We start from the raw sequence: 22,711 nt of genomic DNA on the forward strand, positions 1-22,711 counted from the left end.
TACATATTCATGCACTGCAGTATATAGCATGATCCATTCTAGTTCTATGTGCTCTGCAATACCTATTCTAAGCATATGAAAAGTTATTCTTCTATAAAGCAGCTCTATACCGATAGCTGTGTCCCTGAGAAGAGCACAGTACTATTATATTACAGCTGGCTAAATTAATGCAATGAGTTTTTAGCATAGACATTTAGGATATTATTTGGCAGAAATCACCTTGATGGCTCACTTGTCTACAAGCCCTTTTATTTAGGTATCTGTCACATGAACCGATAGCAAACATTATTAATACGGATAGAAGGGGCAGAATAGGACGCACTTTGTGCTTATAACACAGCTATGACTCATGGACTTAGAATTACCTATACCAGTGCTCTAAACCCATCCCTTCCATACAGATTAAATGGTAATTGGCAGAAACTGAAACATCTGTATCACCAGCCCTGACCACCTGTTTTATCCCAGACCTCCTGCAAACTTCCCCATTCCTCCACCAGTGGTGCTTGCTTCTTGTCAGTATCAATTCCTGAGTTTACACACTCAGCTGAAAATTAGTGGCTGTTTCTATTTTAGCTTTTCACCAGCCAGACGAAAAAAAAAAAAAAAAAAAAAAAAAAAAAAAGACATTATGAGAACTTCAGTATCTCATTTTCCCCCTGAAAAGCAGTTTTAGGGAACTTATTCCTAAGAGGTATTCAATACATCACAACTTGTGTGACATTAACTAACCAGCAGGAACTTCCGCTTGCTGTAACACTCTGTGACTTGAAAATTGTGCAACACCTTTAGTAAACACTTCCTCATATAGGAACATGAACAAGCTGAGCAGCTCACTCCTTCTCATTCGCTGCTCAAGAGGACTGCTCAAAGCAGAGGGACTGGGAACCCAACTTTCCCAGCCCGAGGAGACCACGGCCAGACAACTGCGACTGAGATGACAAACAAAGTTCTCATTTCTGTCCTTTTGCTATGTTTTCTCCAACAAGGTATGTCTATTTCTTTAAATCCTTTATCAGTGGTTACTATGGGTAATCTTAAATAACTTTGTATAACTTTTATGATTTTTTTTTAATCATTAACATGAAGATGACACTGAAGAACAGTGAATTAAAGCCATTTAAGAAAAAGGTATTACTGAAGTTGGGGAGTTTGCTTTTTTTCTCTTTCAGTTCAAAGTGACTATTTAGTTAGAGAAATATTTACTTGTGTGAACACTCACCATACATTGGCTACAGACCCAGAACAGGTTAGTTTTGTGAGCCAATTAAGAATGTGCTTCCTCTGCAAGTGATTGGAGAATTTATCCAACTGGGGCAAAGGATTACACTGACAGCCCTTTGGCTATAAAAGAAAACACTTTTATCTGAGTTCAGTTAATGACATTACCTGAATTAAAACAGTTACCACCCTCACTATCTGTGGCATACTTCAAGCTGTGAGTAGAGAAGCTTAACCTAACAGACCACACCATATTTTTTTTCCCCATGTGCATTGTTTCATTCAATTCATGTCATCAGGGAACTTTTTTTTTTCAGACCTTGGCATGCACAAGCACGCACAGGTTTTATACACATAATTACACATGTAATTTGTACTCAGGAGGTATCTTTTTGATTTCGTTATTTGCACAGAATATCTGAAAATGTGTACAGCACTAATGCTTAAAGCATTATATATTTAGTTCCTCGAAAAAAATCAAACCTTCATCATCAATGAAATCCTCACTAATGATATTTCTTCCTGGTTCAGGCTCTTGGAAAATTACTTAATTATTTGCTCATTATTAACATTTTTTTCTAGCCATTATAGAAAGCCTAAGGAATTTCTTTCCTCCTTAAAGCTACTGACTCAAGACAATGGCTGAAGCTAGCCAAAGGCAATGCAGTGAGTTGATTAAAAAATGACCTCTAAGAAACTGTTTGTTCCAGAACAAAACTGTTTTCCTTGAAATGCGACTTGCATCCCTCTGCAGGAGAAACACCAGTTTAGTTTTGAGTCCTTATTTGATTCCAGCCTAGACTTGAATTATCTGGGCTGCAGTTGGTCTTGTAAAAGGGAGCAGGCAGATAAAATTGGAGCACAGAACTCAGCTCTTGAGAGGCCTAAAATATTACTTTGATCATTGCATGAGAACATGCTTTAAGATCATAGGAAGACCAAGCCTCCAAAGAAAAAGGTTCCCTTTTTTTAAGAAAAAAAAAGTGCTGCTTAAACTAAAATATAAAGCCCTATTGTTATTTACAGTAATGGACTTGCATTTTTTACTCTTTAACAGCATGCACATGGATAGTTACTGTGTACTTTGTAATTGCTCTGCTGATCTAAGATAACTTAGGATTTATTACCATCATACCATCATGCCCTTCTCTCCAGCATTCAACTTTATCTACATACAGCCACATTTATTCTGCATTTTTTTTTGAAAGGGTTTAATCAAATAAACCAGTTCTGAAGAATTAATCTATCTATTTTACTGGAACAATGTGCATGAGGATGTACTCTGCTGTTGCAGAGATTAAGGATTATAGAAAATTGCAGTAATGGGATGCCCTACTCTTGTAAAAATCTGGCCTTGAGGCAGGCAATTAAAATGGGAGTTGCACTCTCTCTTTGTTGTTGTTGTTGTTTAACACAGTCTCTTGTGCTTGAGCCCTCAAGAATTTGTCTATTCAGGTGAAATTACCTTTTGTAGGAGATTTAGGAGTTTATGAAGCATACAGACCTCCCGTTGACTGGTTGGAAACTAACACATCCATTGTAGGATCCTGTTCTCCCCAGTGCTGTACACCAGCTGCTGTCATTAACTTCAAATGCTGCAGTGCGTGCTGACCACCCCTGCAAAGTGTGCCACAAATTAACTTCTGTCATTATTCACTCATGCTCAAAAGCAGAGAACAAAATGCAACACTGCTCATCAGCACCTTTTCTTCCATGTTCTTTATAGCCACTGCAGACATCACACCTCACAAGCAAGACCAATAAAAATTGGTTATGTGAGCTATTTAATCTGGATTCCTTACCACCCGCAAGATTTTCCCATTTTACTCTTCATCCCCTATTATTTCACCTGCCCTTGCTGAAATGCCTTCTCCAGTCTTTCTGCTGTCACTCAGTCTGATTCAATAGATAAGAGCAAGTCTATTGAAGAACTGTTGGGAAGTATTTATGTGAGAAGATTAGCTGAAAAGCTTTCTAAAGCAGAAATCTAGGCTTGTTCCAGACTTGTGGGGAACTGTATGAGTTTATTTGCTTATATCGAGGCAGTCTTAACTTGTATGTCATTATGTGATAAAGTTTGAAGGTTATTAATTTCACAGAACCATACAACTTAAGTTATGTCATTTGCAAAAGATGAAGGTTGCACCTTGCGTAGCTGATCCAGCGTGTTGGTACACGAAACTGCTGGTTGGTGTTGGGGAAAGAAATCCAGAGGGAATTGCACAGGATATTTTGACACCAAGAAATTGCCAGGTATGGCAACTCGTCCAAAATCCAGGCTGTACAAACGTTGTTAGCTCGCACTGTGAGGGGACTGCCTTGCAGAGCAGATGACCACACACCAAAGCCAGAGCAGAGAATGCATGAGAAATGAGTGGCACAACAGATCGATGACTATACAGCCCCAGAGAAGCAGTCATGGCAGACATGAAATATGGTGTTTAGTAAGTTAATGCTGTGTGTTCATAAATATACATCTCTTTCTCCCTAGGAAGCACAAGCAAGATATTACCTGGAGTTGAGCAATATGAAATAGTTTATCCACGGAAATTGCACACAGTACATAAAAGAGACGTAGAAAGAAACAAAGAGGTATTAAAAGAGAGTACTCTTTTTTTTTTTTTTTGTTCTTTTTTCTTCTCTGGGAGATGGGGAAGGTTGAAGGTTTTCTGGAGTCAGAGCACTCTTGGCTTTCAAGGATAAGACAATGGCGAGTCAGACACTTCATCTTACAAAAGAGGAAGGAAAAAGAAAACCTGGAAGAGTGATTCCATGTCTGGTAAAAATAGACTGTGAGGTGGGCTCAGTGGGCAGCCAAGTACTTGTATGCAGTAAATGCATCTTCTGTACTTGTATCTCTGCACAGATGTAGGTTTTGATAGTACTCAGATTTTGAATAACCTGTGGGCATCCTGATTTGTAGTAAAGTAAATCAAATGCTTAAAACTAAGCACATTCTTCCATATTTCAATAGAGTTATGAAAATGGTTGAATTTCAATATCCACTTCAGCACTTTACTGAATGTGCAAATATGTGCTTGTGATGGTAGAAATGCATTTGCAAAATTAAGTTTGTTCCTCCAACTAAAAAGTATGAAACAAGGTGACCTCCTTCTTATTCTGTAACTGCCAGAGCACTTATTTTTGGTGGGAAGAGGAGGAAAAGAATGCAGTTGGCAACTCAGCAACTGCCAGCTCATGGTGAGGCCAGAAATTGTAACAGTCCATATTCTAACACTTAAATCTGTTTACAGAAAAAATACGATGACACATTGGAGTATGGAATCAAAGCCAATGGAGAGGAAGTCATACTGCACCTCGAAAAAAATAAGTATGTTCAGTTCAGCTCCTTCCTTGAACATTAATCCTCGCTGTAAGTGGGTTTGTAGGGCCTGCAGAATACAAAGAAACAGGACTTGGGCTCTTATAAGATAAAGGTATTATGGATTATAATGGTTTCCAGTCCTAAGAGAGAAAGGGGAAGAGAAAACATCATGTCACTGTTTTGGTAATGAGAAATAACCACATAGGCATGCAAAATTACTATGACAGAATGACTTGCCTATACCGCTAACCGTACTCTCCTGTTTGTTCCTTAAATGGCTAAATCCACTGAATGCTTAAGATGGCCATATTATTTCACAAGATTTCTGTGTCTATGGGTAGTCTCAGGGTTGTATTTTTTTTGTTGTTCTATACTGGTAGTAAATACAGAGAAGAACCAGAGAAACATCCATGAAAACGGGGCTGTGTTGGCTCTTATAAATGCTTCAAAAATGGAAAAATATTAATAAGAAGTGCAGTATTCCTCAGAAAAGGCTTCCAGCATGCCCTACCTCAGCACTACATCTGTTGAACTTTGAGTAGTGTAATAAACACGGGCATCAACAAAATGCTTTATGGAAACTGAAAGCAAGGAGAGCTTGCCTGTTCTGCTGAAAAGATTAACAACATTTTAACAGGCCATGAAGAAGGTGCGGAGAAGCAGTGGGCTTTGAACAAAGCACACAAAGAAAAACCCCAAACTGTACGGAGCAAATGCAAAATAAAGCATGGTTGTGATTTTCTGCTTGCTGGCTCCACCATAATATTTAACATGGTATCAAACAAGTCAGCTTTAGTAGGTTCTTTTCTAATGACTGTGTAAATACAACAGAGCTATAATCAGTTGATGTCAAATATTTATTATAATTCAATGTTTGCCCCTTTTTAAATCTAATCTGGGTATTTGAAAGGAGGGAAGGGAAATCAGCTTGCACTAAACCCCACTCTTTAAAAAGGAATTGGGCTGTGGGATTTGGGGGTAGCTGCCTGCGCAGAAGTGAGTAGTGCTCTGCTGCTAGCTCAGCAGCCGTGGTTTTGAGTTAAGTGTGGCACCAATCTTGAAAATATATGTTTGTGTGATCTCTGAGCAGTATGTCTGAGTGTGCACGCATACACATGTGTGAAGCAGACAAGGCAGCTCTTCCACTAACCTCTGTCTTGGCTATTAAAGTTTAGTGCAGGTAAACCAGGAGGAGAACACAACAGTACCACTGTGGAGTGCTGGAAATGTCTGCATAAACTGGAGGCCAAAAAAGAATAAATACTGGATTTATATATGTTTACTTTCAGATCTACTAGGAGACTACTTTATACCGACGAAATAAGTAGACTTTAATTGCTTTCTTATTTTAGAAATGTCTCTTTGAGTAAGGATTACAAACAGGCAGAATTCCCCACCCAGCAGTTTTGCTTCCTCCGTCTTTTGATACTAACCATAACCTGAGTAATCATTTGAATTCCCTAAATACTTCATGTGTGACACAACTGTCTCATTTCTAGATGACTAATTTTTTTTTTAAATTTTTTTTTTTTTTTTTGAATAATAACTGTGCTTTACTCTTTGCAGGGATCTATTAGCTAAAGACTATACTGAAACAGTTTATTCAGATGATGGTCAACAAATAACAACGAGTCCTCAGATCAAGGTAATAAAGGTTTCTTTCCCCTGTATTTGCAGTATTGAGGTTTATATGAGATTTCACGGGTCCCTGAAATTATAGCACAAATCATATGGAAAGAAAAGATTTTAAATCAAGATACACTGAAACTTTGGATGCCTCAGAAGGGTCAGGGGAAGATATTCTTCGTGACTCCAGGCAGTCACTTTTCAGCTCACTGCTTGATGAATGCACTTGCTGAGCTGGGTTTCTTCTCTCTTTTGTCAGGAAAGGGAGTGGAGCTAGGACAGACCAAACATTTCCCTGCTCATTTGACTTTGCTCATTCTGTGCAACTCGGTGACTTGCTCTTACACCCTAATCTCAGTGAGATCATGGGCTCCGATAAACACAGATTTCCTCCTTGGCTCACCTTATCACCCACGCGTTGCAGGTTACCCCAGGTGGTTTCTCTGAGCCATGACAAATCAGTTATTCAGATACAGACACAGAGGAAGTGGCTGTTCCATTTTAGTTAATTTTTAATTAACTGTCTGCCCACTGGTCTTATCCTTAAAAAAAGCTCTCACCTGAAGCTTTTTGTCCAATGTCACACTGTGTGTTTTAATCCATACCGTTTGGAATGCAAAACTTTTTTCTCTTATTTTTTAAAGGGTGTTTCCCTGAATTCTGGCCACGATAAAATAATTCCGTATGGGCCAAATTCAGCCCAATTCAGAGCACATTAGTTTACATTTCATTTTGAGCACTAAATCTGCATATTCTTATTTTCATGCTGTGTTCTGTATTAACCAGAGCCCACCTTAACTGGATTTACCAACACCTTGGTCTGTGTTGAAGGATAACAATAATAGCACTGTAGCAAATATGGAAACGGTCACAAGCTGTTTTCATTTTAAGAATCTCCCCTAATGGGAGATCTTCTCAGATGGCTTTCTGAAATCATTAGGCCAATTCATTGCAGTCAGTGAGATTTGGCCCAATTTGACAAGGATTTTTTTTTTTTTTTCTATACAGGATCACTGTTACTATGAAGGTTATATTCAGGATGATGCTGATTCAATAGCAAGCATCAGTGCTTGCACAGGTTTAAGGTAAGGTGGGGCTCTGGTTTCCAATGGGCACAGATAGCATGTTCTGTGAGGATGTATTTTCTAATGTACATAGAATCAGGATATAAATAAATGGATTTCATCTTTTGTTCGTTTATGCTCATGAGGAAACTAGTTTACAAAGGCAAGGGGAAGAAGTAAAAAAAAAAAAAAAAAAAAAAAAAGGTTACTTTGCTACTTCAGTCTCAGAGTTTACAAATAAGAAGCTAAAGGAATTTCTATGTCAAATTTATGTGACTAATTCCATATTAGATCAGGTCATAAATCATAGCATAGCAGACTTTCTTTGTGAATAGTTCTTAGCTTGTCCAGTTTACGTGTTAACACTGAATGCTTATTTTAACACTTACTGATTGAAATGACACAAAACTTTAAATTGCTTTCAATATTTCAAAATTTCATCTGAAATGAAAATTAGAACTTATATTTGAATTCCCCAATGAACTGAAATTCACTTTTCAATCATCCCTCTCAAGCACAAAACCCCCAAACGTAAAACTAATTCATTCCTAATCCAGTTTCATTTTGACTGACAGTTTCCTATTCAAGAGACCTCACCTGACCAGCCAGAGCTTCAAATTTACTCAAGACCTTTGATTTTTGCCTTTAAACCATTGCACACTCTGCCTGCATGCTGTCAAACCACGTTCCATAGCATCAATGTGTGCCACGATCCCTACAAACATGCAAAACGTTGTTAGAGATAATGTTGCTGTCTTGACTTAGTCTTCTAGATTTAAAAGATCACAGTCTAACCTGGAGAAAATTTTCACAGTGGGTATTTTGAGACCCGTGGTCAGAAGTACCTTATTGAACCATTGGGATCTTCAGACAGAGATGAACACGCGGTCTACGAGTATGAGAAACTCAGAGAGGATGAGCCCATAAAAACCTGCGGTGTAGTCAATAGTAGTTGGGATGTTCATTCAAAATACCGCATCAGTGACATCTTCAAATCCAGCAACAGTCCAGAAGTAAGTACATAGGAGAAAAGAAGTTGAGGGCTTAGCAGAGCTGCATGAGTGGCACAAGTCCCACTGCCTGGTGGCACCTCTAGGAGAGATGCAACTGCAAACAGTGGGGCATAACCAAACCTTAAACAACCAGTGCAGAATCTCACAGATCTGAGTTTTTGTAAACACTGTCCAACTGGTGCTAACTGGTGCCCATGTGCATCTTCAAACAGCTAAATACTTTTAAATATCTAACCTATTTCACCATTTTAATAATTTTCATCATTTTAGAAAGCCCTATTATAAATTACTTATTGAAAGAAATTGCCTAATAACCAATACGTAGGTGTGAAGTTGCAAAGACTGAGACTGAAACAAGCCTTAATATTTATCAAAATTTATCCTTTCTTTAGATGAAGGCATATCTGAAAGCAAAAAAGTATCTGGAAGTGTACATAGTCGCAGACAACACTATGGTGAGTATTGAAATAAGTTTTTCTCGTTTCATCAGCTAGAGATAAGCTTTCTGAAGCCGGTGCTATTCATTCTGGGCTCCTGCCACAATTACAGTGCTACACTATGCTGGGACTGAAAGCAGTCCCAGATGCTACCAAATCAGAGATTTATGGCTATTTTAACAGACACAAAACTGTTCAAGGTAAGGTATGCATATCCGTGCTGACAGACCCAAGCTCCCTCCTTCCTCAGTGTCATGCACAAACCCCATGCGAGCTAATTCCCTGCATCCAGCGCTGCCTGGCAAGCTCAGGAGTGAACATGGAGAAAAAAACAGACACATTTTCCTCTCCCTATCACGCATGCAACTCATTCCCCTATGCTTAGAATCTCTATAACGTGGAGTTATATGCCTGCACTTTTTCCCAGCTCTCTCCTCCAGGCTTTGTGATACATTGTCTGATAAAATAAGGAGTAGAAAAGATAAAACTAGGCCATGTACGGTGTGATTTGCAATGCAATCTGCTCTGGGATATTTCTTCTCCGACAAATCATTTATTTTTCCTTTCCTGTTCCTGACATCATATATTTAATTTTTTAGTATAAGAAGTATAACCAAGATGTTGAAACTGTGAGACAAAGGATATTTGGAATAGTCAATTACATCAACGTGGTAAGAGAAAAAACAACAAAGTGAAATTGAAATAAATGTTATTTATATATACTTTTTTACTTTTACAAACGTCATGATTTTTTGTTAATACATCTGGGAAGGAATGAAAAATGTACTGTTTGAAAATTGTAATGTAATTGTCATTTTTATAACAAATCTAACACATCTGTATTATCCTATTGTTTGCCTTCAGACTGGATTTTTTTTTATAAACTCCTATTAAAAAAGATTTATACCTTATTTTCTTAGCACCTGCTAAAGTGAATGATTGAAATCCTTCACAAAGAATGAATTGATTCTTGATTTCTTTCACAATTTAAATCTAAGGATTTTTCAAGTATTTTTAAACCAGTTATAAAAATGGTTTTAAAGTGGGGAAAAATAAGATTTTATGTTTTGTTTGGTCTTTTTTTGTTGTTATTGTAACTTTGAAGTGCAGAAAAGCTTAAATCAGGTTTGGAGTGGACCATATTGCAAGTGACAAAAGGGAACCAATTACCAAGTTGAGTGTGTTTCAGAAGTCTTCATAAAGTACTTTGTTTTTACAGCAAAAATGTTTCTCTGCTGCAGGTTTATAAGGCCATAAATATTTACGTGGCTCTAATTGGCCTAGAAATCTGGACAGATAATGATAAATGCCTCTTGAGTCGTACTGCAGGATTCACTCTGGACAGCTTCTCAAAGTGGCGTAACTCAGATTTATTAAAGAGGAAAAGAAACGACAATGCTCAGCTAATCACGTGTGTATCATTGTTTTCTAACTGCATGTCCAAACGTGTTAAAGGAATTTGTTCTTAAAAAAATTGGTCACCAACCCAGCAGAGACACTGTACAGAACTGGATTTCATCCTTTCCAGCACCCAGCTGCTCTAATTCTAGGACAAAAAGATAAATACAGGCTCTCATTTCTTGCTTTTGTTTTCTTCACGGAGCACAGATTAGCTCCTAGGACATACTGTTAGGACATGTTATCTAACCCTTCTACCTGAAACACTGCAAAGCCAGGCAATGACTTGTCACATCTCTGTCTTTCCTTTTCCCTTCTCTGGTCACACAACAGTTGGGCGTCCTGAGGACTGCAGCATAGTCTGACAGCCTGAAGAGCCACGGTATGAAGCTTAAAGGCTGGGAAATGCAGATTGCCAAACCAAACCAACGCTCACTTCACTATTCTGGCTCACATTCAATGGCCCTGATTCATCCAAGCACTTTGCTGCATTTACAGCACTTCATCAAGCACTTTGCACCCAAACAGGTGCTCAGATCTCATGAGCTGCAATGTAATTTAGGTAAAAAAAAATAAAATGAAAATGTATTTAATTGTTTACTGGCTTGCAGTGATCCTCAGCATGTCCTCAAACATTTTATTAAATCAGGGATGCAAACCAGAGCTGGAAATGAGTTCATGCTTCAAGCCTTCTGCTTGGTTAATGGAGCTGGTGCTGCCTTCAGATGTTCTCCCTTGTAATAACACTTCATCTCACTCTGCCTTTCTTCTTCCTTACAGGGGCTATGACTTTGAGGGGACAACAATTGGATTAGCTTTTCTAAAATCCATATGCAGTGATGTATACTCTGCAGGTATAATTCAGGTCTGATTTATTCTTGTTTAATTTTTGAAAGCTTTTCTATGTTTTCATGCAACCAGCAAAGGATGGTTATGGAAATTGGTAGTGTACAACATTTTCACTTCTCTGTCTGGTTCATATCATTATTAGATCAGGCTGCAGAAACCACAATCACAAACTTTATCTTAAATGAAGTGCAGAGGTAACAAAAGCACAAACAAAGCATGGTAGTTGGGTTATCTAAATGCCAACATCAAACTCTGACACCTGTGTTTAGAGCTCCAGACACTTGTAGAGTCAAAGGAGAAAAATAAATGATTTCATGCCTCCAGCTTAAGGTTCCCATTACAAATGGGGAATTGATTGTGCCTGTCATAGCACTTAGCCACTATATTACCACTGCCTAAATTATTATAATAAGCCTCAGCCTAAACAGGAACATAGACCCCAAACTTTACCAACAGAACTGGGAACTCGTCTGCTGTGCCCAGCTTCAGAGGCTGGGCCTGTTGGTAAGAGGAACAACCCATCACATGAAATTCCAGCTTTCCCACACCATAAGAAAATCCTGGGATGACTGTAAATGCAGGATGTTATTTTGGGGGGCAGATGCATTTTTTAGCAGCACGATTTGCCATGCCACGCTGGAAGAGCACGACCAGTACACTGCATCACATGCTTTATGCATTTCCTCTGCCAGCTGCTTTTAAACATCTGCATTTCACTCCAAAGAGTGGGACTTTTCCGTTCCTCCCTCCCACCATAGCACCAGGCTAATGGCGAAGATGGAGCACAGCATCTGCCTTTCCCTTCTGTGCACGCACAAGAGTGTACACAACGGTTACTTGGTGTAATGAGCAGTAATTATAGCACACCCACATAATTACCCTAAGCACAAGACAGCTATCCAAAGAGAGGATTAAGGGTTTGAGATGCTCAGTTCCCCTTAACGCTCAGTTGTTACTTGGCTGCCTAACTCCCTCATGTTTATTTAAAAACTAATTACACCAATTTACTGATGTTGGTTAGCGGTGTGATCTCATTGCTGTTACACAGAATGCAGCATAAACATTGTAATAAATGCATGAACAGACCAATGTTATCACATTACACAGGATAAGGATGTCTTCACTTGAAAAAAAAAATGTTTTTCTTAGCCACACAGCTTCTCTGATGTTCCTATTTGTTCTAAAATGCTCGTAGAAATAATAGGTGGTTCTTGTTTCCACAGGATCACAGCAGGAATGAAATTGCAGTTGGAGCTACCATGGCACACGAGATGGGACACAACCTCGGCATGAGTCACGACACCAAAGCCTGCATATGTAGTGCTAAAATCTGTATCATGACAGATACCGTCAGGTAGGAGTTTGGAAAAGGGCAAGTGCATTAATGAACAGGGGTAGTAAAGCACGGGCTCTGGATAAGCTTCACAAAATAGAAAAGTCATTAGTTTTGTCCTTTAAGATTATCTCATTCCAATTATACAGAAAGAGAAAAAGGAAGAAACTCCACAAAGTAGTGAGCATCCCATTTTCAGTTCCAGGCCCTTCTTAGTTATTCCTAGATAGACATCCCCCAAAATAATAATCTTTAGTCCCTTTTGGATGACCTTTGCTTTGCATGCATTGTTGTGGCCTTGGCATTATGCCATAAATTGCAGCAATCGCTTCTTCCTTAAAACTGTTAGCATGAAATTGTTGTGGTTATCTCAGATGACAGAGTTTCTCCAAGACTTACCTAAAATATCTTTTTGTTATAAACCCTGAAAATATTTCCTGTAAAAAACACACAGAATGTTGTCATCTTCAATAAATACTAAATTGGTAGAGGCTTAATTTGATTTTCATCTTAAGTTGAATACCCTGATTTGGACAGCCCTAGGGAAACCTCTTCATGCTTGAAGCATCCAGACACAAATTGTGTAGACCGGGCTGAAAACTTTGAGGTGTAGGATTCTTTACGTGCAATATATTTACGTTTACCCCATCTTTTCTTCTGATTTGCTTCCAGTATTTTTCTTGCTAGAAGATAGCCATTATATTTAGTATTTTTTTTTTACATTTGGAAAAGTGGCTGCACCCAGTAGTTTGGACTATGCTTACTTTTTTGTGTCCTTTTTATTTTGAGGGGTATTGTTTCTCCTTGTCTATGCTGATCCTAATACGAGTCCTCCTCCTTTCTCAATATAGCTCGATCATCCCCAAGGTATTCAGCTCTTGCAGCCTCCAAGACTTTGAGAAATACATGCTGAATGACATGCCAAAATGCTTAACCAACATCCCAGATATAAACACCATCGTAGCACCTCCAACCTGCGGAAATGGCTTTGTGGAAAAAGGAGAGGAATGCGACTGTGGTACTGCCGAGGTATCTGCATAACTGGGGATAAAATAATACCTGGAAGAGGCAAACAGTTTTATTGAGGCTGTAGAGTAGTTGGTTTCTGAGGTAGCCAGCTCAAAGCTAGCTGAAATACTTCTGTAGGAACACTGGTCATCAAATTGCTTATACGTACTACAGACGTGCCTATGAAGTGCGTGATGAGAAAGATGATGGCATGGTTTGCGTTGTGTCGACACAGGAACTGAGAATGGGGAAAAAACATGCATTCGAAACTGTTTCAGAGGAAATAAGCAAGTTCCCCACTTCTGTCGGCGCATTTGTAATCCCACTTAGCGTCCTTTGTGCTCTCTCATGATGTCTGGTCTGGTTTCTAGAAACAGTGGTTTTCAGAGAAGCAAAGTCAGGTTCGAGGTATCCCTCCCTCCCTCAATAAGCCAGTACAGGGTGGTTCACTGAGAGTGCAGTGAGGAGGGGACCAAGAACACGTCATGCTGTACCAGAGCTGATTGCCTGTTCTGTCACAGGAGTGCACAAACACCTGCTGCAACCCCGAGACGTGCAAACTGACGGCGGGATCCAAGTGTGCTCATGGAGAGTGCTGTGAGAATTGCCAAGTAAGACTCCTCTGCATCTCCGTCTCCTCATATTTTCTAGGGTAGGGGTTTTCTGCCTTTGAGAAAGCACTGATACATCTCTCAAGAGAATCAATCCTCGTTACTGGTAATTACTGACATAGCGTTGTAATTACAGGCACATTTTGCCCATCCCAATGCACACCACAACAACCAGTACACCCAGTTCACCCTGGAGAAATGAGACTTTTGATTACCCATTTTCTCCTGGAAAGAAAAGCTGAGGCACAGCCAGGCAAAATCCTGTAAATTGATATAACCAACTTTACATTAGATAGGGATCTGGCCCAAAATGCAATTTTTACAGTGAGGATGGGATTTGTCTCCCCTAATTTTAGCCCTCTGGTTCAGTGTGACTTTTAAATGGCAAGGAAGAAAATTAAGTGTAGCATTGCTTTCCCCCCACTTCAGTATAAAGCAGCAGGAGCTGTTTGCCGAGCAGTTAAGGATGACTGTGACCTGCCTGAGATGTGCACCGGTTATTCTGGGAATTGCCCATCGGATCGATTCCGTATGAATGGACATCCTTGCAACGAGGGAGAAGGCTTTTGTTACATGGGGAACTGCCCCACCCGGGAACAACAGTGCAAAGCTGCTTTCGGACCACGTAAGTATAAGCTGGCATTGAAAAACTGTTGTCAAGGTCAAAAGAGAGAGACATAGGAGGCTTTGCCTGAGAGCAACCCAACAAAGCTCTTTTGGAAATCAGGAACAGCACAGCTAGATAGCTGAGTTCTCGCTCATACCATGTAGTTTATCAGCTCTATATTTACATCGTAAAAGTTTATCGCCACCCAAACTGAAAGTCACGGCATATAATATAGTATACCTCTAGAGAAATAGGAAATCATAAGTATATTCCTCTTTTGCACAACATTAAGATGACTTTGATACAGTCGATGTGCACTTGATAAAATGAGGAAGTATCTGTATTTCGAGAGGAGTGGTGGCTTACCAGCTTCCTAGTCCTGACTATGTCCTTTCTCTTTAGCAAAGTCCATCGGTTTGTACTAGGCAGTGAACACAGAGGGATAGGTACTGCTGAATGCACACATTACTGTTACAGAATTAATGCATGAAGTGTCAGTGAGTCATTTAGGCTCATGGGTAACTTTACTGGAAAAGGCCATATCCTAAACAGATAAAGGAAATGCAGTATTAACAGTTTTTGCAGGCAGAGAACCTAAACTAATCCCAGCTCCTCTCCTAAGCTCTTTGCATCATTGCATTTCTTGTTTTCCTCTTTAACAGAGGCTACTGAAGGTGCAGCTTCCTGTTACCGGATGAACGAGAGAGGGGTATATTACGGATACTGCAAGAAAAAAAGTGGTAGTCACATCCCGTGTAAAAAAAAGTAAGCACTGTTACAGAATTTGCTAGAATTTGTGAAGAGAGATCATTCCCATCCGAATTAAGAGACTGAAGCAAAGAGTGCTCTATTTTAGGTGGCACATAAGTCTACAAGTCTTTGTTTCTTATTCCATTTGAAATATAATTCTAAGAAATCTAATTTCCAAGTAGTACTCCTATCCAGGGAAAGAAGCAAAGTAATTTATCTCAAGATCAGCCTGAGAATGAACAAGAGGATGCATGTGTGCAAGCCTGCTTGTGAGGATGACTGTGTACATGCACGTGTGTGTGTGTAGGTAAGGACTGGGAAAGGATTTTTGAATAGGTAACCCGAGGTGAACCTCAGAAGTTGAGCCAGACCAGCTAAGTATTCATTTCTGCAAATTCCCGTGGGCTCCCTAATAAACTCAAGAGGTATTAGGGACCTGCCACAGTCTACTAACAAACTGACCCCAAAACCATCACGAAACAAAACTGATACCTGCAGTTATTTCTTTGGAGATCCTATATAGCCACAGCAAATTCAGGCTGTGCAACAGACCAGCTCAGAGGGTTTTGCTGTGCACTGTTCTAGTGGCTTTTGTTCTCCTTCCAGAGATATAATGTGTGGGAAGTTGTTCTGTACCGGAGGGCAGGAGATGCCTACGTATGGGAGCCTGGTGACTTTTGAGTCCTGCAAAGCAAGTTTTCCTAGGGATGGAGAAGGAGATTTGGGGATGATCCTCAATGGAACCAAGTGTGGGGATGGAATGGTTAGTAGAGATTTTTTTTTCTTATTTTTTCCCTCTTTCAGTCTTGCTTATATCATTAGCATTTTTTGCCAGACAAGGACTTTAAACCAGAAAGGCTGAAGTGGATGTGGAGCTTCTGCTGATCAGATTTGCCATAACTTCTGCCTTACATCTAGCATGAATCAGCAGCAAACAGGAACTGCTGTCCTTCTGACTTCCTTTTGTTTGACTGCTATTTTATTAATTTCTCACTGACAAAAATATATGTGGCAGAAGAAACATACTTTGTACTGAAAAGTTAAAAGACCATATATAGATTACTGTTTTTAATAATTTCTATAATGGATGTGTTAGGCCTCACTGAGTGCTATGTCCAATTTCTTTGTCATATTTTTACCTGGGAGGGTTATTAAGGGAAAAAAAGGATTGCAGAGGACAGGAAAACAATGATATCTCTACATCTTTGTCACTCCCTTGCTATAAAGTATCCAAAGGTCAAATGAAAAATTCTGTCAACATATCAAACTCTATTATAAGTCTAAGTGATTTGCATACCTCCTTTCACACTTCATACCTTTACACAATAATGTGCAAGCTCTGTGTTTTCTGAAAGCTATAAATCTCTTCAGTGACATTTGCCTTGTACATCGCAGGTATGCAGCAATGGAGAATGTGTCTCTGCTGAAGATGTCTTTAGATCAAGTGACTGCTCTGCTAAGTGTCCAGGACATGCTGTAAGATAACAAGCATTTGATGCTATTAACTTAAATAATAATAATAATAATAATAATAATGCATGCCAGCTATAGACCTTGTTGATGCTGGTATCTAAGTTACTGGAATAGGAATTTGCAAAAGTCAGAAGCTTCTTATATTTTTATAAAACCAAATCTAACCTGATAGGGTACCAATATTTTTAAGGAGCTCACAGGAGGCTGACACAGTTTCTGCCTGGCCCTGCCTCTGAACCAGTATCACACCTATACGTTCAGGTCTCCTCCCGTTTTGTGAAGATAACTGTGCTCACAGTTGAACATTAAGAGAGCTACAGATGTAGAGACCAAAGATGCTGCTTTGTGCTATAGCTTCCAGTGTAAAAATACTTGCAAAAGACAACCAAGCCTGTGCAAAATTGCTACTCCCAGTGCTAAAGTTTAGTCCAAGTAAAATAAGAGAGGGTTTCCAGATCTAACTGTAATAAGCTTAATGCTGCCCTGTTCCTGAGCCAATGATGTTTTACTACATCACCTTCACTCCTATTTCCATCCTGAAGTTTTTCCATCCTTGTGTTTCCCCAGGTATGCGACCACGAGTTGCAATGTCAGTGTGAGGAAGGATGGGCACCACCGACCTGTGACAGCTCATCAGCTGTTACCAGTAAGTGCTGTATGTCCACACATGGGGTTGACTACCATCAACTGGTTGAAACGAGACCTTCTTTAACTCCAGTGAAACAGCCCCAGCTTGCCCTGGCTGTCAGACTGTTTCTTTGCAAATACTGCATATCTAGGTTTCTGATTTCTGTGCATCTTTCAGTAATTAAAGCTTGTGTGAACGACTGGAGGAAATTATTTTTTCTTCTAAATAATCTCCTGGGTGTATCTATAACGTTAGGGTGGTAAGCTTTTTCCTTTTCCGTCCTGAGATAACAAGCACGTGCTGTCAAATTTCAGTGGAGCCAAGCTCCCAGAGGCTTTACTGTGAAGGAGGCAGGCAGGGTCATTGCTTTAGCATTTACATGGTGCTGATCTGTAACTGAGCTACCTCATGGGGAAAATCCCTTCTGTACAAATACCCAACTGTCTAGGGGAAGAAAAAAAAAAGATTTAAGGAAAGAATTTTAAGCTGTTGATATTATCTTTGTCCTCTCTTCACATTCACTAAAGCACCAGCAGCTCTCAACACTGAGTCTTGGTTGAGGCTGTAGAGTAGTTTTGTTGAAGGAAAATTGTGAAGCCTCACTTGTACGCTATGCCAAAGGGCTGTGCCTATGTTGGTAACACCCTTCAAGAGAGGAAGAATGACAGCGCAATGATCTTTGAGGATGGATTTGTTTAGCTGAAAGACAGCCCAAGCAATAACCAGAGTCTTCAAAAACAGCAGAAACAAATTTATTTTAGTGATTACTTGTGATAGGAGAAAAAGCTATAAGCCTGAGCAACTATTAAGATAAATAGTGTCTAGACCTTGAGGAAAAAAATACTTTGCCAATAGGAATCTGCTTAGTAATAGCACATCTTTTAAGAAATAACAACTTGTGTCTTCCTGACAGGTTTCGCTATCATTGCTGTTGTGCTGGTCATCCTTACTGTCACAATAATTGCAGCAGCGTTACTTATCTACTTCCGAGTATTCAAGAAGAGGTAAAGTATTTACCCTGTTGAGAAAAACAAAAAACAGAAAAGAAAAAAAAAAGCAACAACACTAAAACCAAGCAATTCCTCGATAGTTTTTAAGCTGGGGCTTTCAATGTGGGTGAAGGAAACCTTAGACAACTAAGGAAGTTGGTCAAGGAGCTTCACTGAGCTGCTTCAGTGGTCCTGAATTTGGGAGAGGACTGCAAACTTGAATCTGTGGCACTCAAGATTAATTCCGCAGTAATTAAAAAAAAGTGGGTGGGAGGGAGAAAAGAAAAAACATGACTTTATAACAGACCAGTAGGATTAAGACAGGTATTTGACTTTAGCAGGTAGTTTTTGCTGTTGTTATTTAAAAACAAAACAAAACAAAAAAAACCACTTCAGACAGGGTAAGATTTACAGTTATTTGTAAATTCACATAGCAGGCAGACCAGAAGGGGACCTGGAGCTACAAACCAAGTCTTTGTGGATCAAGAACACGGAGAGCACCCAGGCCTGGCCATACCTGCCCAGAAGGTAAGAGCAGGGAGGTGCTGGGTCAGCTACAGCCTCTCTGCTGTAAACGAGGGGCTGAAATGTGAAAACTCACCAGCTGAAGTGGCCTACACTTGCAGGAAGGTTTCAAAGTGCTTGTTTAGGGCTGAGAGGAGTGTGCTGTGAGTCCCAGCACAGGGAGGAAGCGGGTACAGCACATGACGTTAAGAAAAGCCCCTAACTGACCTGCCTGTGGCAAAGGGTGCATGTGAAGACAAGATGAGGTCTCCACCAGACTTAACTGTTCCCTTTTTTTCAGATGAACGATAAGAAACTTCTCCTTCCTGTACCCCCACCGCAGGAAAACAAACCACAGCTTCGGAGTGTAAGTACTTTGAGAGAACGTGTTGGCTTTTATGTTGGTTTTGGGCAGGGCAGCACACAGGAGCTCACGTGGAGACCTGCAGTGACCATCTGATCCCAAGGGCAGGGGAAATCTTTGCACTCCAGATAAAGCCCTGCATGTTTCTCAGGGCCAGGCAGCATAAAGCATCCCAGATCTATTTCTGAAATGAACACATCCATTTACCGCCAGCAATGTACTTTCTGTATAAAACACAAGCCCACACATTCCCATGGACCATACAGATGCACATGTACAAGATGCGTATATAGGACCAACATCTTTTGTACTCTCTTCTCTTACAGCCCATCATAAGACCAAAGGGTCCCCCACCTCCCATCCCTCCCACCAAGCCAGCCTCTTCTCACACACAAGAGCTGTTTGTAAGTACAACCCTACAATGTTTCACATCTTTCATCTCAGCTGCAGATGAATAGCAGACACCAACAAGTATTTTCAGTTTCTGACTATGATTAAAGGAATCCCCGTCTTCAGAGATGCTTTCTTCAACATGTACCTTGAGCACACAACCAGCTTCAGCTTCCTGAGCAGTTTATTTGAGCACAGCTACTTGATAAAGATGAATTTACACATTGAGAATAGCCCAGTGCTCTTCTGAAGCAGTATATCTATATCCCCTGTGTACTTATATTATTGTATGCAGTCAGATTAACCTGACTCACCCCGAGCTTTTCCACTAGGAAAATGCTGCAGTAAATACGAGATAACTGCAGCAGCAGCTGAGGTCTGAGGAGGTTGTGCAGCTGCTTAGATATGAAAGCATAATGCTTATTAAACTACATTTTTGTTACAGGCACCAGAGAAAAAACCTGCTTGCCTCCCAGTTCCCAAAGGCAAACCTCCACCTCCACCAAAGGTAACCCGAGTTTAAATGTGAACTGCAAATCTTTTGGGATGTAATTTGGTGAAACTGCATCAGGCACAGTCATTTGTTTGATTCTTTTTCATGCAGGCTTTAAAACCTCCAGTTAATCCCCGTGTATGAAGCTTCCGAAGTAGGGCTGATCAAGGTCCCTGAAACGTTCAGGGACAATATCACAAATGTCCAGTGATTACTCCACTTTTGGTAAAGGCTTCCTTTTTTTTTTTTTTTTTAATATATATTAAAAAAAATGGCTTACTGACAGCTGCTTTGAAATGGAAAGTCTGGTTTTCAAACAGCAAGAAACCCTCTGGTGATGACATCAAGCTGCTGTCTGAAAGGAAACGAAGCAGAATTGCTACTTGCACTGAGGTGTAAACTAGGAGTACGTTACGAAAGCTGCTTAATGTCCCAACTCCTAGGCCACCCCCACAAGAAGTGGCTGCACTGGGATACCTGCACATGCGCTGCTTTTCTCTGTAGAGACCTGAGAAAGTCAGGGAAAAGCACGGTACGCTGATTATTTTTGTAAATTAAAAACTATTTGCTGCATTTCTGGATCTTTGCCAGCCCTCTCTTCAGCAACAGACCAGATCTTTTGCTTCACGTGCAAAGTTGCAACCTCCGGAACAAGAAAAATCCTTCCTGCCCTTCGGAGAAAAGTTTGCGACTCTGAGGCCTGAACAAGCCTTGGAATAATAAGATTACAGAATGGAAACCAATTGATTCTGGAAGGATCCTTTGGGATCAGATACTCTTATTAATCCTTAGATTACCTGTTAAACAGGATTCCTCTGTTCAGTTGGTAGGACTGGAGTTATGCTCAGCAGCAAAGCATGCGGGAATCAAACCGCTTGCTGCTTGCAAGCGCTCCCAGAGCTCAGGCTGTGCCAGCTTAAAAAAGAGCTCCAGCTGCCATCATTGCACTTGGACAGAAAAATTTAGAGAAGCGCAGTCAACAAAATCTTTAATCGTTAATTTTATTCACCCCTCAGCTCCAGAAATATCTGGATATTTCTCCCTTCCAGGGTATACACACCTTGGTGTTTTCGTTTAATTGCTCTTGCACCGGGGTGTGTTATTGTAAAGTTGCTAATGAGAACTCGGCTGGGCACAGGGGTTTGTTATTGTGGGACTGCAGCGCAGCATGAGGCTTTGCACACTGGTTCATTACTGAGGGGTTCTTCATTCGTTCTGGCCTGTTGGCATCCACACTGTTGACACTCTTGGCCTGCTGGCATAGATCTGCATGATACTGTTGGCATTGCTGTTAATAATACTGTGAGGGTGCTGGCACTGATGCTATTGTTACCGTTGGCACCGATACCTTTCATGTGGTTGGCATCGATATTTTTAAGTTAAAGCACACAGAAGTGTTTTTCAAGGAATAAAAAATTTTTTACCAGAAAAAAAAAAAAAAGGGAACAAAATTGTCCTCGACCCAAAGTACTCAAGATTTTATGGAGATTCCAGTTTGAACTGGATTTGTGTTTGGATGGGGATCAAAATCAGAGCAGTCCTTTGGCTTTCCAAATCAATTACACTGTGCCTGTGCAGTTTCCAGCCTTTGGGCATAGTGGCCAGAGAAGATGGCACGGCTGCCAAACTGCCAAAACAAAATCTGGGGCCTCAGGCCAGCACTATGCATGCTTGTACCTGGATTTGGCTCTGCCCAGCACACGTTAGGATTTTAAAATAAGCCTGATCCTCAGAGGGTGCGAGAACTTCTACTCATGTTCACCAACCAGCTCATACCCGCTGAAATCCCAACCCGTATTATCTTGTTCTGGTGCTGGCCACACAACGGGACAGTCACTTTTTAAAAACAGAGCCTCCTTACACACTGTGATCATTACTGCAGACGCATCATCTCTGAGACAGAAATACATATAAAATTCAATTTTTTCTTTGGGGCTAGGTGTGCTTTGACAGTGCCAATCAGTTATGGTACACCCTGCAAAATACAGTTGTGATGAAATTACCGTCTTCGGTTTGAGGAGCAAGGGAGTTTTGGAAGAGCATGGCTTTCTTCCGCTTTGTATAATTGCTTTGTTATTTTAGTCAAAAATGGATTTTAATGTATCCGTATTTGACTCTGTTATAAAGATTTAGAACTTTTTTTTATGAACTGTAATTAATGTATTTACAATATTTTCTGTATTAAAAGTGTTCTATCACAAAACAACTACCTCCAGTTTAATGACAATCATTTGCATCCAATACACTTGACAATAGTGTAAAGTGGAATCATATAAAACAATCACCAAATCCCTAAACCTCCCAGTTTGGACCAAAAAGATAATTCACAAGTATTTCAAACCCCTGCCAGCTTATCCAGTAAAGCTGGGTTGACAAAATACTACATCACATTTTCTCTACCTACTTAAAACCTATTTCTCCATGGTTTTCAACCTTTTCCACTTTGTGAGTACTCAAGATCTTTCTGAGGATGTAGAGATTTGAAGCAAGCTGAAATTTAGACGTGTGTTTGCGTGAGTACCTTTCCAAGACCCAACTCCCAAACCATGCAGCTTGGGCTTGCGTTCTCCTGCTGACTGTGCTTGACCTGCATGGGCAAAAACTGCCTTAATATCTGAACACTTTCAA

General features: G+C 40.1%; 1 protein-coding gene across 2 annotated transcripts; it reads left to right on the forward strand.

Annotated features, from left to right (window-relative positions):
- Nucleotides 1-833: 833 nt before the first annotated feature.
- On the forward strand, nt 834-22,283 carry ADAM28 (ADAM metallopeptidase domain 28). 2 transcript variants are annotated; one of them, XM_082779516.1, is made up of 24 exons: nt 834-989; nt 3,713-3,813; nt 4,476-4,552; nt 6,113-6,191; nt 7,181-7,257; nt 8,051-8,249; nt 8,642-8,704; nt 9,286-9,357; nt 9,928-10,097; nt 10,865-10,949; nt 12,157-12,287; nt 13,118-13,295; nt 13,796-13,885; nt 14,315-14,510; nt 15,155-15,257; nt 15,849-16,005; nt 16,638-16,718; nt 17,283-17,361; nt 18,257-18,347; nt 18,767-18,860; nt 19,138-19,203; nt 19,527-19,604; nt 20,036-20,098; nt 20,195-22,283. In XM_082779516.1, exons 1-24 carry the CDS (start codon nt 938-940, stop codon nt 20,225-20,227), a joined length of 2,415 nt encoding a protein of 804 aa, XP_082635642.1. In that variant the 5' UTR covers nt 834-937; the 3' UTR covers nt 20,228-22,283. The 2 variants fall into 2 exon arrangements, with proteins under 2 accessions (XP_082635642.1, XP_082635643.1); XM_082779517.1 differs by having other exon boundaries at nt 18,770-18,860.
- Nucleotides 22,284-22,711: the final 428 nt, after the last annotated feature.

This window comes from Aythya marila (genome assembly GCF_965140915.1).
Source record: "Aythya marila genome assembly, chromosome: 26".
Taxonomy (NCBI): Eukaryota; Metazoa; Chordata; class Aves; order Anseriformes; family Anatidae; genus Aythya; species Aythya marila.

Bases quoted from the DNA above. Each gene is read 5' to 3' on its own strand.
- ADAM28 (XM_082779516.1), top strand. From the start codon at position 938: ATGACAAACAAAGTTCTCATTTCTGTCCTTTTGCTATGTTTTCTCCAA. The intron at 9,358-9,927 runs GTAAGAGAAAAA...TCTCTGCTGCAG, and splicing joins TAGTCAATTACATCAACGTG to GTTTATAAGGCCATAAATAT. The intron at 16,006-16,637 runs GTTAGTAGAGAT...TGTACATCGCAG, and splicing joins CCAAGTGTGGGGATGGAATG to GTATGCAGCAATGGAGAATG.